We start from the raw sequence: 14,699 nt of genomic DNA, 5'->3' as shown, positions 1-14,699 counted from the left end.
GGATATAAACGATCTTAATTATTGCTCGATAAGAACAGAGTAATGGCCTTACATAGAAAGGACCTATTAACTAAAGGTGGGTACACACTGGCAGATATATCTGCAGATCAATCTATCTGCAGATATATCTGCTGACGATACACACTGACCAACCAAAAGTCACGGAAACCCATGGCAATAAATTAATACACCGCTACACAGCGATGCTCAATACCTCTCCAGTGATGGCCGCGGGATACGCGGCGGCGGGCGGGAGCCTCCGTGGCTCATGCTGGTGTGTGCGGCGGAGAGGGGCCGGCAGCAGCGGAGGCAGGTGGAGGGTCTCCGCGGCTCATGCTTGTGTGAGCGGCGGAGGGGGGCGGGGGGGCCTCCTCCGCGGCTCATGCTGGTGTGTGCTTTCCCTGGGGGAATCGCGCTGGTGGTCCCCCATGTGCTGGCCGCGGCACCCGCACAGAACAAACAGCCCCTCCCGCACTTCCCTCAGGCGGCTGCCGCATAATGTATGCAGCCCCTGAAGATACAGAAACCCTGGGCAGTGGATCGTGATACTCACCTCCTATCCTGTCAGCTCTGTCCCACGCCGAAGCCAGGTTACTGCTGCTGCTGCTCCCACGCCGAACCCAGGCGGCTGCTGTACCCGCGCGGAGGATACTTTACATAGGACCGCCCACTCAAGGTGACACTGACAACAAACGACCTATCAGGTCGGCCATACACACACAGCGACGAGACAATATATCTAACGATATATTGTCTGTCGGCTGTGCAGCAGAGCCGACGCGATAGGTCTGTGAACGACGGAGTTCACAGACCTATCGCTGGTACACACAGGCCGATGGACCAGCGATGTATCTGCCGTTCAAGAGAACGGCAGATATATCGCCCAGTGTGTACGGGCCTTAAGAAAGAAAGGACTACAGGCAATTTCAAATTCCCCTGGGTTAATCAATTTCATTCACGATCGGAAACAGTCAGCCAAATTACTAAAAAACGCTGGCATCTTATTAAGACAGATGAAAATCTGGGTTTGGGTACGACGGATTTAATGCCTTGTTTTTCTAGATCCAGTAATCTGAGAGATATCCTAGTTAAAACGGACATCACATGAAAAGGGGTATCACCACCAAAAAAATTCTTATCAAGAGGTAAACCAGGTTGCTTTAAATGTCCATGTACCACATGTAAGTACTTAATTAGTGGTGACACTTTTTGTCATCCCCATTTGGGAACCAAGATTAAAATCCATCATCGTTTAACGTGTGAGAGCACCCACGTTGTATATCAGATTATATGCCCCTGTGGGCTCTCCTATGTGGGCAAAACCATTAGAAAGTTCAAGGAGAGGATGACATTACATCGCTCAGCTATTAGACAGGCACTTACTACCGGTACAAGTGATCAACCAGTAGCCAGGCATTTTGCCGAATTAAAACATAGTATAGCAAGTATAAAGTATCGCATGATAGATCACATCCCTCTGTCTATGAGAGGGGGAGATAGGGGAGCAGCTCTATTGAGGTGTGAGGCTAGGTGGATTTTCAAACTTGATGTGCTGTCTCCACGTGGATTAAATGAGAAACTTCCTTTATCATGCTTTAAATAATAGGGCGAATGCTTTTCGCATATTAATATTTTAATATTTTGATACATCTATTTAAGCTATGTAATCATTAATTTAGTGGCTAGAATCATACAAGCTCAGCTAATTGATTTGCAATATATGGTACCATTTGATGATTAAGCTTTGTAAAATTGTGGTGTTTTTTTATATATACTTTAGTATAATGATTAGTGACTATGACTGGCGATTTAGTCGATATATGTATTTGCAATCATTCAGTATGGAGATTATTAGCTGTTTTTCCTCTGTAATTAATTGCAGCACTGGGATATGTTTACTGTTGCTATGGTGATGGGTTTCAGAGCGGCCGGTAGGGCGCTCAGTTCTGACGTCATCCAACAGCGCTCAGCTTCGGCGTCCTGGATTGGCGCCTCAGCGGGCGGGAGACGCACACACAGCGGTGGGGATATAAGGTGAGAATCTTAATGTATTGTTTGTATCCTGACGACAATTTTAAATGAAATTGAAACGTTGACACATTCATACGGAGTTTGACCGTTTATTCACCAGTATCTACAATGCCGTGAGTGCCGCCTGATATTATATATATATATTGGTGAACAAATCGGAGAGCGCAAATGAGTAATAAAAAGTATACGATTTTACTTGAAATAACTGCTTACATACATTTCAGTTTAAAATAAACGGCATGTGTGGAATACTGCAACTCAGCCACTGCATCCGCAATGAAGACTTCTCACAGAGCCCGCTCTGGTCACGGTCACTGACGTCACCACGTCCACGTCCAAGCCACGCCCTACGCGTTTCGTCCAATCAGGGACTTCGTCAGGGGTGTGGTTTACATTCTCAATCACAGTCTCTTATATACCCATATTGGGCGGTTCTTTCCCATCTTTCTCCCATTATTTAATTGGTACTAACAAGCAAATATAAGTATGTGTGTATATATATATATATATATATATATATATATATATATATATATATATATATATATATATATATACAAGAGAAATATTTACAAGAGAGGATTCTTATGGGAATAACCATTTAGACGTTGTAGTTATGGAATCGATCTTAACAAAATACAAAGTAACAGGTTTTTAACTTTTTATAAAGCAACTATAATTACAATTTCAGACAACTAGCCCATATTAATCCTGACTTGTCACAGGTTTAAAGTGCATAGATTGAATAAGTAAAGCATATAACAATTTAGATAGTAGAGCTGCTCATGCAGTGTTAACCCCCCTAATGCTGCGCTATGTGCACGGGAACCGGGACCTCGCTACAGCCGTTCTCGTGCAAAGCGCTATCAATTGAAGAGTCCACAATGCAGAAGCAATCTTCAACAGGAATACGATTTTTAAAAAAAGACAATTATGTCCTTTACAATAAATACCATTTGAATATTTCAGTACAGGGAATGTTCTAAAGTACATATATAGTTTAAACAGAGTTCAGATTTCTATTAAACCTTATTCATAGACGGCTTGTCTGTATTATCACAACACATCCATTTCTGACGTGTATGTCCTATCACGGGTATTTGGAATATATAAATTATATCTTTGTTCTGTCTATATATTTATCCTGGTTATATATATGTTTATATGATAAGGAAGTGGTTAATAAACTATAATCACAGAGGTGATCACTTGTGCGTTGTTGACTTCTTTAACGGCAGCGCTTTGTGTGTGAGCGGCAGTGGTTAGGTCCCGGCTCGTACACATTAGCGCAGCAGTTGTGAGGACGGACACCGCAGAATTAGATCACCACTTGAGACTTTATATGTTGTGTGTGTGTATGTATATATATGTATATATATGTATATATATATATATGTATATGTGTATATATATATATATATATATATATATATATATATATATATATATATATATATATATATATATATATATATATATATATATAATATGTCTTTCCCAATTTGTGATGTGTTGTGATAATACAGACAAGCCGTCTATGAATAAGGTTTAATAGAAATCTGAACTCTGTTTAAACTATATATGTACTTTAGAACATTCCCTGTACTGAAATATTCAAATGGTATTTATTGTAATATATGGGTATATAAGAGACTGTGATTGAGAATGTAAACCACACCCCTGACGAAGTCCCTGATTGGACGAAACGCGTAGGGCGTGGCTTGGACGTGGACGTGGTGACGTCAGTGACCGTGACCAGAGCGGGCTCTGTGAGAAGTCTTCATTGCGGATGCAGTGGCTGAGTTGCAGTATTCCACACATGCCGTTTATTTTAAACTGAAATGTATGTAAGCAGTTATTTCAAGTAAAATCGTATACTTTTTATTACTCATTTGCGCTCTCCGATTTGTTCACCAGTTTCTACCTTGCTCCGGTGGCACGGAGGGGATTGAAGCGCAGTTGGACAACAATCTGGACTCCAAGGATTTTAAGCGCAAAGGACTGATTTCTGTTATATATATATATATATATATATATATATATAGTGTATATGTGTGTGTATATATACGCGCTGTACTAAGTGGGATTTTATTCCAGTGTCCGGTGGCGCTGGTTGTTTGCTGGCATACTCTCTCTCTGTCTCTCCAAAGGGCCTTATTGGGGGACTGTCTCCATATAGATATATCCCTGAGTGTGTGGGGGTGTCGGTACGTGTGTGTCGGCATGTCTGAAGCGGAAGGCTCATCTAAGGAGGAGGTGGAGCAGATGATTGTGGTGTCTGTCGGTAACGCCAACACCTGATTGGTTGAATATGTGGAGCGTTTTAAATGCAAATGTGGTTTTATTACATAAGAGACTGGACAAAGCAGAGTCAAGGGATAAAACAGGGAGTCAATCAATGGCTTTGACTGTGTCACAGGGCCCTTCAGGGTCTCAAAAACGTCCCCTGTCCCAAGTAGCAGACACTGATACCGACACGGATTCTGACTCCAGTGTCGACTACGATGATGCGAGGTTACAACCAAGGGTGGCCAAAAGTATTCATTATATGATTATTGCAATAAAAGATGTTTTACATATCACAGATGGACCCCTCTGTCCCTGACACGAGGGTATGCATGTTTAAGGAAAAGAAACCTGAGGTAACCTTTCCCCCATCTCATGAGCTGAACGCGTTATTTGAAAAAGCTTGGGAAACTCCAGACAAAAAACTGCAGATTCCCAAGAGGATTCTTATGGCATATCCTTTCCCTGCACAGGACAGTGTACGGTGGGAATCCTCACCCAGGGTGGACAAGGCTTTAACGTGCTTGTCCAAGAAGGTGGCGCTACCGTCTCCAGACACGGCGGCCCTCAAGGATCCTGCTGATCGTAGACGGGAAACTACCTTAAAATCTATTTATATACATACGAGTGCTTTGCTCAGACCGGCAATAGCATTGGCTTGGGTTTGTAGTGCGGTAGCAGCTTGGACAGATACCTTGTCAGCTGACATTGATACCCTAGATAGGGATACCATTTTATTGACCTTAGGTCACATTAAAGACGCAGTCTTATATATGAGAGATGCTCAGAGAGACGTTGGGCTGCTAGGTTCAAGAACCAACGCCATGGCGATTGCTGCTAGGCGAGCCCTGTGGACCCGCCAATGGACGGTTGATGCCGACTCAAAGAGGCATATGGAAGTTTTGCCTTACAAAGGTGAGGTTTTATTTGGGGAAGGTCTCGCGGACCTGGTTTCCACAGCTACCGCGGGTAAATATACTTTTTTTGCATTATGTTCCCCCACAGCAAAAGAAAACGCCACAATATCAGATGCAGTCCTTTCGGTCGCATAAATCCAGAAGAGGTCGGGGCTCTTCCTTCCTCGCCAGAGGTAAGGGTAAAGGGAAAAGAATGCCTGCCACGGCTAGTTCCCAGGAGCAGAAGTCCTCCCCGGCTTCTACTAAATCCACCGCATGACGCTGGGGCTCCACTGAGGGAGTCCGCACTGGTGGGGGCACGTCTTCGACTCTTCAGCCACGTCTGGGTTCAATCAGACGTGGATCCTTGGGCGATGGAAATTGTATCCCAAGGCTACAAGCTGGAATTCGAAGAGGTGCCTCTGCGCCGATTTTTCAAATCTGCTTTACCAGCTTCTCCCCCAGAGAGGGAGATAGTTTAGCTGCAATTCAAAGGCTGTGTCAACAGCAAGTGATTGTCAAGGTTCCCCTAGTTCAACATGGGAAGGGGTACTATTCAACCCTGTTTGTGGTTCCGAAACCGGATGGCTCGGTCAGACCCATTCTGAATCTAAAATCCCTAAACCTGTACTTGCAAAAGTTCAAATTCAAGATGGAATCGCTCCAGGCAGTTATCTCCAGCATGGAAGGGGGGGGATTTTATGGTGTCACTGGACATAAAGGATGCATACCTTCATGTCCCCATATATCCCTCTTATCAGGCATACCTGAGATTCGCTGTACAGGACTGTCATTACCAGTTTCAGACGTTGCTGAGAAGTGTCGCTCTCCCTGAGAGTGCTCCAGCAGCATGGCTGGATTCTAAATCTACCAAAGTCACAGTTGGTACCAACGACTCGGCTATCGTTCTTAGACATGATTCTGGACACGGAACAAAAGAGGGTTTTTCTCCCAATGGAAAAAGCCCAGGAACTCCAGAACATGGTCAGAGACCTGTTAAAACCGAACAGAGTGTCAGTTCATCAATGCACTCGAGTAATGGGGAAAAATGGTGGTGACCTACGAGGCCATCCCATTCGGCAGGTTTCATGCGAGGACATTTCAGTGGGACCTTCTGGGCAAGTGGTCGGGGTCCCATCTTCAAATTCATCAGATAATAAGCCTGTCCCTTAGGGCCAGGGTGTCTCTCCTGTGGTGGCTGCAGAGTGCTCACCTTCTAGAGGGTCGCAGGTTCAGCATTCAAGACTGGGTTCTGGTGACCACGGACGCGAGCCTCCGAGGATGGGGAGCAGTAACACAAGGAAGAAATTTTCAGGGACTATGGTCAAGCCAGGAGTCTTGTCTACACATAAACGTTCTAGAATTAAGGGCCATATACAACGGCCTACGACAAGCGGAGAATCTTCTTCGCGACCTACCGGTTCTGATTCAATCAGACAACGTCACAGCCGTGGCTCATGTAAACCGCCAAGGCGGGACAAGGAGCAGATTGGCAATGGCGGAAGCCACCAAGATTTTTCGCTGGGCCGAAAATCACGTAAGCGCCCTGTCAGCAGTCTTCATTCCGGGAGTGGACAACTGGGAAGCAGACTTCCTCAGCAGCCACGATCTCCATCCAGAAGAGTGGGGACTTCATCATCAAGAAGTTTTTGCAGAGATAACAAGTCTTTGGGGACTTCCTCAAATAGACATGATGGCGTCACGCCTCAACAAGAAGCTTCAGAGGTATTGTGCCAGGTCAAGGGACCCTCCGGCAGTAGCGGTAGACGCCCTGGTGACACCATGGGTGTTTCAGTCGGTCTATGTGTTCCCTCCTCTTCCTCTAATCTCAAAAATATTGAGCATCATAAGATGGAAAAGAGTAGAGACAATAAGGTGTTTCATATGAACCAACCTATTGTGGTGCCGGTGGCTACGGGAGATTTGGAGGATTCCAAGTCCCTTGATGTAGTCAGGGCCTTAAAAATTTACGTAGCCAGGACGGCTCGGGTTAGGAAAACGGAGGCACTGTTTGTCCTGTATGCAGCCAACAAGGTTAGCGCTCCTGCTTCTAAGCAGACTATTGCTCGCTGGATCTGTAACACGATTCAGCAGGCTCATTCTACGGCTGGATTGCCGTTACCAAATTCGGTAAAGGCCCATTCCACTTGGAAAGTTGGCTCTTCTTGGGCGGCTGCCCCAGGCGTCTCAGCTTTACAGCCTTGCCGAGCAGCTACTTGGTCGGGTTCAAACACCTTTGCAAAATTCTACAAGTTTGATACCCTGGCTGATGAGGACCTCATGTTTGCTCAATCGATGCTGCAGAGTCATCCGCACTCTCCCGCCCGGTTTGGAGCTTTGGTATAATCCCCATGGTCCTTACGGAGTCCCCAGCATCCTCTAGGACGTAAGAGAAAATAAGATTTTAAACCTACCGGTAAATCTTTTTCTCCTAGTCCGTAGAGGATGCTGGGCGCCCGTCCCAGTGCGGACTTATTTCTGCAAGGCTTGTATATAGTTGTTGTTTACATAAGGGTTATGTTACAGTTAAGATCAGTCTTTGGCTGATACTGTTTTGTTAATGCTGTTAACTGGTTGCGTATATTCCAGGTTATATGGTGTGGGCTGGTATGAATCTTGCCTTTAGATTAACAAAAATCCTTTCCTCGTACTATCCGTCTCCTCTTGGCACAGTTTCTCTAACTGAGGTCTGGAGGAGGGGCATAGAGGGAGGAGCCAGTGCACACCCATTCTAAAGTCTTTTGAGTGCCCATGTCTCCTGCGGAGCCCGTCTATACCCCATGGTCCTTACGGAGTCCCCAGCATCCTCTACGGACTAGGAGAAAAAGATTTACCGGTAGGTTTAAAATCTTATTTATTTATTTATTTTTTTTCTCTCTCGTTCTGCGCTTGTTCATGTTCAAATTCCGCGGGAAGTGCCTGATAAACAAAATAAGCACATAAGAGGAAAGATTACCACAAGATAAACAAACAATGGCATATTTTATTATTAAAAATAACTTCATATTGGTTAGGAAATTTTGTTTTTTTTTATGTTTTAAGATAATGTTAATTGTAAAATGTTTGGTTTGTCTACAGGGACTTGGAATGGAGGACACCATTTGGGAACAGTACACTGTGACATTACAAAAGGTATAGTGCGTGCAACCAAAGCTTTTATCTAAAACTATGCTCGGTACAATATCTATCCTGGTGGTCAGTATACGAATGACGGGATCCTTGCCGCCATAATGCTGGTAGAGGGCTATTCCCACTCGTGGGTGTCCACGACACCCATAGAGTGGGAATAGAACCTATGGCGAGTCACCGAGCCAGCAGCGTGCCCGCAAGGGGCTTAGTTGCGCTGGCCCCCTGCCGCGATTCTGGGGATCCCGACCACCGGTAAAGCATGCCCAACGCAGCTATTCAGCCTTTTAACAATACTGTGTTCTATAGTGATTGAAATATAAAAGAACTACTCTGAGCAGAAAATGTGTTCACAAAATGCCGTCATTCATGACATGCTGGCTTGTTTCTCCATCTGTTAATCTCTCTAAGGAGTTTATTAAATGGCAATTTTATAAGCTCGTAATACATTGCATTTCCCAAAAAATTAAATACATATGGAAACCTGTTTTGTGCAATGGATTCATTCTCCTGGTGTCCTGATGCTTTTAGTACTTAACTGCAGGAGCTGACCGCATTTTCAGGTGGCTTTCGACCACAGCCCTTCTTCATAGTAGGATGTCCAGCTTGTGAAGCGGTATCCATTCAGATCCCTTCTCCAGCCCATACTGTGCAAATGCTTGATCTCAGTTCATGCATACACAATAATGCTACTGGTAGAGCTGCTTATTGATACCAGAGTAATACTGCATTACTCCAGTGCATCGGTGTCAGTTGCTGCAAACTGCATCAAGTTAAAAACCTATATTACTTTAGAACGAGTAGGCCCTATAAAAGAGAGAAACTGTCTTAGGCTGACAATAAAGCAAAATATGTACTAGATCAGCCTAATGAACACAGGTCCATAGCATCTCTGTGGAGATGGATAACGTTTATGCTCTGTATAAGGAGACCCGTGCCTTGGAAGGTGTTCCTGACTAGAAATTGAGGGGGTTATTTAATTGTTTCACCCCGCGCCTGCCACTAGATGGATCCGAACAGAGCAATTCAATTGTTGCTCTGTGCAAGGGCAAATAGCCGCGGGGGGATATATTTAATCTTGCAGCCTCCTGAGTTGCGAGCTGGAATGTGCAATAAATTGGCACTTTGGGAAGCCAAACGGGAGGAGTTTTAAATTTTTGTTTTGGCTTGACCAGTTGTGTGTCGCTCTCCAAAGTAGTATTAGTAATGACTCGAAAAAAGAAGAAACAAGCTCCTTTTTAGAATATGCTTTCTTTTATTAGTGACTCCAAAACCTCTGGAGCACATTTATAGCTTAAAATTGTCTTTAATGCTTACATATGAAAGGCAAACCTACTCCGTAATATAGGAAGACCTACTGTGTACACGCAGCAGCAGGAAGTAGCATTGCAGATTATTCATTCACTGTGATCTAATGAATGAGGCATGCTTAAATAAACAGCGTGATGTTTTTGTCCCTACTTCGTGGTTGCATTTGTATAAAACCCAAGGACTCTTACAAGACTATCATTTAGGAATTGTTCACTACAATTTGATTCCTGGGACTTTATGTGGCATAAATTATTATTGCCTTTCGTAGCTAAAATCACATAGACCATTTCATCTATTGGGATTCGGTTAACTCTGACTTCTCTTTTAGTTCTATATTTTGTTAAGCATATATCATAATACCATAATACCACTTGACTAGTGACCTGTCTTCTTTGTACATATGTATTAGAGCTAACACAGGCCTACACGTATTGACATGCTAGATCATTTGTAATGAGCAAAAACAACAAATGTTTAGTTACAAAATGTTCAAGTTTTTTAAATGTTGGTAAAAAAAAATGCTGATTTGTCATAGGATTCAAGAAAAGGATTTGGTATTGCTGTTTCTGGAGGAAGAGATAATCCACATTTTAATAATGGGGACAATTCCATTGTGATCTCTGACGTGCTCCCAGGAGGTCCTGCTGATGGTCGCCTACAGTAAGATAGAGTTATATAATTATGCATTTGTTATAGGAAGATTTGTTTTTCTGTATTAATGAAATTAGATGCATATGTGTGTTTCTCAAATGTGTAAATTTTTGCAAAACTGTTAAATTCCAGCTGCAAATATCTGTTATGAAAGCATATTGTAATACCACCAAAGGAAACTGCACTGACTGTTCTTTTTGAAAAATATCTATTTTAATTTTCCATGAAAGTTTTTTTTTTTTTTTTTTGACTTGTCCTTTTTCAAATGTTGATCATTGTACAAATGACTTTTTCAAGAAGCCTATTTGACAGAGATTACTACTTAGAGCTGTAAGTGAAAAACATTCTTAAAAAAGAATAAGATTTGTGATATACGGTGATTTGGAAAAAGGTTATTTAGTTTTATGTAGTTGTAGCACAGCCAGAAGAATGTAAATCCCCCTCCCCCCCCCACCCCAAAAGTGCTAATGTGTTCTGAAGAATAAATAAGGTTGCCACAACATAGATATTATCATAAATCCAATTACATTAGATGGATTGTATTAACATTACATGGAACCCCTAGTGGTAAATCCGCATGGGCCTTACATAAAGATGACCACACATGGTCCATTTCTGCCACTTGGTCTGAGGGATTGGATCACTGTTTAATTTGGGCTGACTTTTGGTTGCTTAAATTAGTTAAGATTCAGCATTTGGCTCTTGGGTCATGTGGCTACATAATGTCCATTTTACGGAAGGACTTGTTAATGTCAGATAATGATTGCACACAAGGATTGCTATCGGTATCCAGGCGGTCGGGATGCTGGCTGTCACATGACCGACCGCAGCATCTCTACACTGAAGATGTCGACATCAGAGGGGGTAAGTATTTTTACCCCAACCCTCTACCCTAACCCTTGGTGGGTGTCAGGTAGGGATAAACCCCCTGCTAGTGCATAACCATAACACTTCCCACCCCCTGGGCCCTAACCCGAATGCCGAACCCCAATACTTACCTCCGGCATCCCGTCTGTCGGTGATATGGTGCTGGTCTCCTGAGTGGTGTTGGGATTCTGGCATCTGTTGCATGACTGCTGGTATCCTAGAGCAGTGATTAGTTGGCTACTAATGGTAAACCTACTAAAAATATAAATGGAGAATTTTAGGTAATTTAAAAAAGGAAACCCAAATAAGAGAATATCACGCATCAACATTTTATATAAAGCCATCTAAATATGTAAGGAATGTAAAAGCAAAAATGAATTCTAAATATATATAATATAATTTATTTTTTTATGTAATGTATTTTGCCTCCTCTCAGAGAGAATGATCGTGTTCTTCTGGTTAATGGTACCCTCTTGGATAATGTTCCGCACTCATTTGCTGTTCAGCAACTAAGAAAATGTGGGAAAACAGCTGTTCTGGTGACTATAATCATATTTTATTAGAATATGGTGAACTTTACATAGTCATGCTCGGCATGAAATGTTTTACTACATAAACATGACGTCTCCGATCACCCTCCAAATTGCTAAAATGTGGTTTATGTAATACACGCTCTGTTTGTAATAAATTAACATCCATCCATGACCTCTTCCTCTCTTACAACCTCAACCTTTGGCTATAGCAGAAACATGCTCACAGTATCAGACATTGCCTTCCCTGCAGCTCTTTCACACAGTGGTCTCCACACCTCCGTGCCTGGAAACGGTAAAGGAGGTGGTAGTTGAAAAATTACAATCCCAATTGTTCACACAGAACTTGTGGTAGAACAGTCTATCACTCACATTTACATTGTTTGAAATACTTTCTATCAACATTTTCAGCCCTTTCTCTCTGCACGTTGCTGCTATGTATAGCCCACTTGGGGAAACCCTAACAATTTCTGGACATATTTTTATCATCTGGCTCCCTCACATTTTATCCTCTGACATCTCCATCATCAGCTACTCTACTGGGGTTGGGTACGGGATCCCGACAGTCATGCAGGATGCCGATGGTCAAAATACAGACAGCAGCATCCTGACACATTTTAGTAAGTACTGTAACCCAACTCCTCTCCCTCCTGCAGCCTAACCCTTACTGGTGGAATGTGTCAGGATTCTGACAGTAGGGATGCCGCTGTTGGTATTGTGATCGTCTGAATGCTGACTACATCCCCTTAACTCATAAGGATGGCCACTGCTTTGATCTTACATTCACCAGACTATGCTCTGTTTCTGAATTCACTGACACTCCTTTCCCTCTCTCAGATCACAACCTTATCACCTGCACACTCTCCTCCATTACTTAAAGCTTTTCAATAACTTTCCTCCTCTCTACAACAGCTGCTCTCATCAATTATACATTTACTTCTCCTGAGATTGCCGTATCACACATTATCCAAACTCCTCACATTCTATGTAGACTTAGATGTCAACTGTAGCATTCTAAATTAACAAAATATGTACAAAAACTCTCACGTAAAGTAGAACGTCATAGTCCAAGTGACTTCCTCACATATAAGACTATCTACCACTCTTTTTTTTCTGACGTCCTAGTGGATGCTGGGAACTCCGTAAGGACCATGGGGAATAGCGGGCTCCGAAGGAGGCTGGGCACTCTAGAAAGATTTATGACTACCTGGTGTGCACTGGCTCCTCCCACTATGACCCTCCTCCAAGCCTCAGTTAGATTTTGTGCCCGGCCGAGGTTGGATGCACACTAGGGGCTCTCCTGAGCCTTTAGAAAGAAAGTATAGAAATTAGGTTTTTTATTTTCAGTGAGACCTGCTGGCAACAGGCTCACTGCAGCGAGGGACTAAGGGGAGAAGAAGCGAATCTGCCTGCTTGCAGCCAGCTTGGGCTTCTTAGGCTACTGGACACCATTAGCTCCAGAGGGATCGACCGCAGGCCCAGCCTTGGTGTTCGGTCCCGGAGCCGCGCCGCCGTCCCCCTTACAGAGCCAGAAGCAAGAAGAGGTCCGGAAAATCGGCGGCAGAAGACATCAGTCTTCACCAAGGTAGCGCACAGCACTGCAGCTGTGCGCCATTGCTCCTCACACACACTTCACACTCCGGTCACTGAGGGTGCAGGGCGCTGGGGGGGGGGGCGCCCTGAGAAGTAATAATAACACCTTGGCTGGCAAAAATACCACAATATATAGCCCCAGAGGCTATATATGTGGAAAATACCCCTGCCAGAATATAGGAAAAAGCGGGAGAATAGTCAGCGGAAAAGGGGCGGAGCTATCTCCTGCAGCACACTGGCGCCATTTTTCCCTCACAGCTCCGCTGGAAGGAAGCTCCCTGGCTCTCCCCTGCAGTCTACACTACAGAAAAGGGTAAAAAAGAGAAGGGGGGCACTAAATTTAGGCGCAGTATACATTTATATAGAAAAAGCAGCTATAGGGGACATAACTCAGTTAGTCCCTGCATTATATAGCGCTCTGGTGTGTGCTGGCATACTCTCACTCTGTCCCCCCAAAGGGCTTTTGTGGGTCCTGTCCTCTGTTGGAGCATTCCCTGTGTGTGTGCGGTGTGTCGGTACGGCTGTGTCGACATGTTTGATGAGGATAATGATGTGGAGACGGAGCAGATGCCTTTAGAAGGGATGTCGCCCCCTGCGGGGCAGACACCTGAGTGGATGAGCTTATGGAAAGAAATGAGTGCACGTATAGACTCCTTACATAAGAAATTTGACGACATGCCAAATGTGGGACAGCCGACTTCTCAGCTCGTGCCTGTCCAGGCGTCTCAAAGGTCATCAGGGGCTCTGAAACGCCCGCTACCTCAGACCGCAGACCCAGATGTCGACACTGATACTGACACCAGTGTCGACGACAATGAGTCTAACCTGATGCCCACTAAGGCCATTCACTGCATGATTGAGGCAATGAAAGAGGTGTTACACATTTCTGATATAACTACAGGTACCACTAAAAAGGGTATTATGTTTGGGGAGAAAAAACTACCCGTAGTTTTTCCCCCCATCAGATGAATTAAATGAAGTGTGTGAAGAAGCGTGGGCTTTCCCTGATAAAAAATTGGTAATTCCTAAGAAGGTACTAATGGCGTTCCCTTTCCCGCCAGAGGATAGGTCACGTTGGGAAACACCTCCTAGGGTGGATAAAGCGCTCACACGTTTGTCTAAAAAGGTGGCACTACCGTCTCCGGATACGGCCGCCCTCAAGGAACCTGCTGATAGAAAGCAGGAGGCGATCCTGAAGTCTGTATATACACACTCAGGCATTATACTTAGACCAGCTATTGCGTCAGCATGGATGTGCAGTGCTGCCGCCGCGTGGTCAGATAAACTGTCAGAAAATATTGACACAGAGACACGATCCTGATAACCATATCAAAGACTCAGTCTTATATATGAGAGATGCACAGAGGGAAATCTGCCGGCTGGCATCTAAAGTAAGTGCATTGTCCAT

At 44.0% G+C, this 14,699-nt stretch overlaps 1 protein-coding gene across 2 annotated transcripts in view; it reads left to right on the top strand.

Moving 5' to 3' along the window:
• LOC134896408 (tight junction protein ZO-2-like) overlaps window positions 1-14,699 on the top strand; it is a 113,639-nt gene that overhangs the window by 46,898 nt on the left and 52,042 nt on the right. For both annotated transcript variants that reach the window (XM_063913916.1, XM_063913915.1), the window contains exons 3-5: window positions 8,292-8,345; window positions 10,186-10,310; window positions 11,605-11,707. In XM_063913916.1, coding sequence (XP_063769986.1) covers window positions 8,292-8,345; window positions 10,186-10,310; window positions 11,605-11,707 — 282 coding nt within the window. The remainder of the gene's footprint in view (window positions 1-8,291; window positions 8,346-10,185; window positions 10,311-11,604; window positions 11,708-14,699) is intronic.

Source organism: Pseudophryne corroboree, chromosome 1 (genome assembly GCF_028390025.1).
Source record: "Pseudophryne corroboree isolate aPseCor3 chromosome 1, aPseCor3.hap2, whole genome shotgun sequence".
NCBI classification, from domain to species: domain Eukaryota; kingdom Metazoa; phylum Chordata; class Amphibia; order Anura; family Myobatrachidae; genus Pseudophryne; species Pseudophryne corroboree.
Note: the sequence above shows the minus strand (reverse complement) of the source record. Positions and strands in the feature narration are given on the sequence as shown.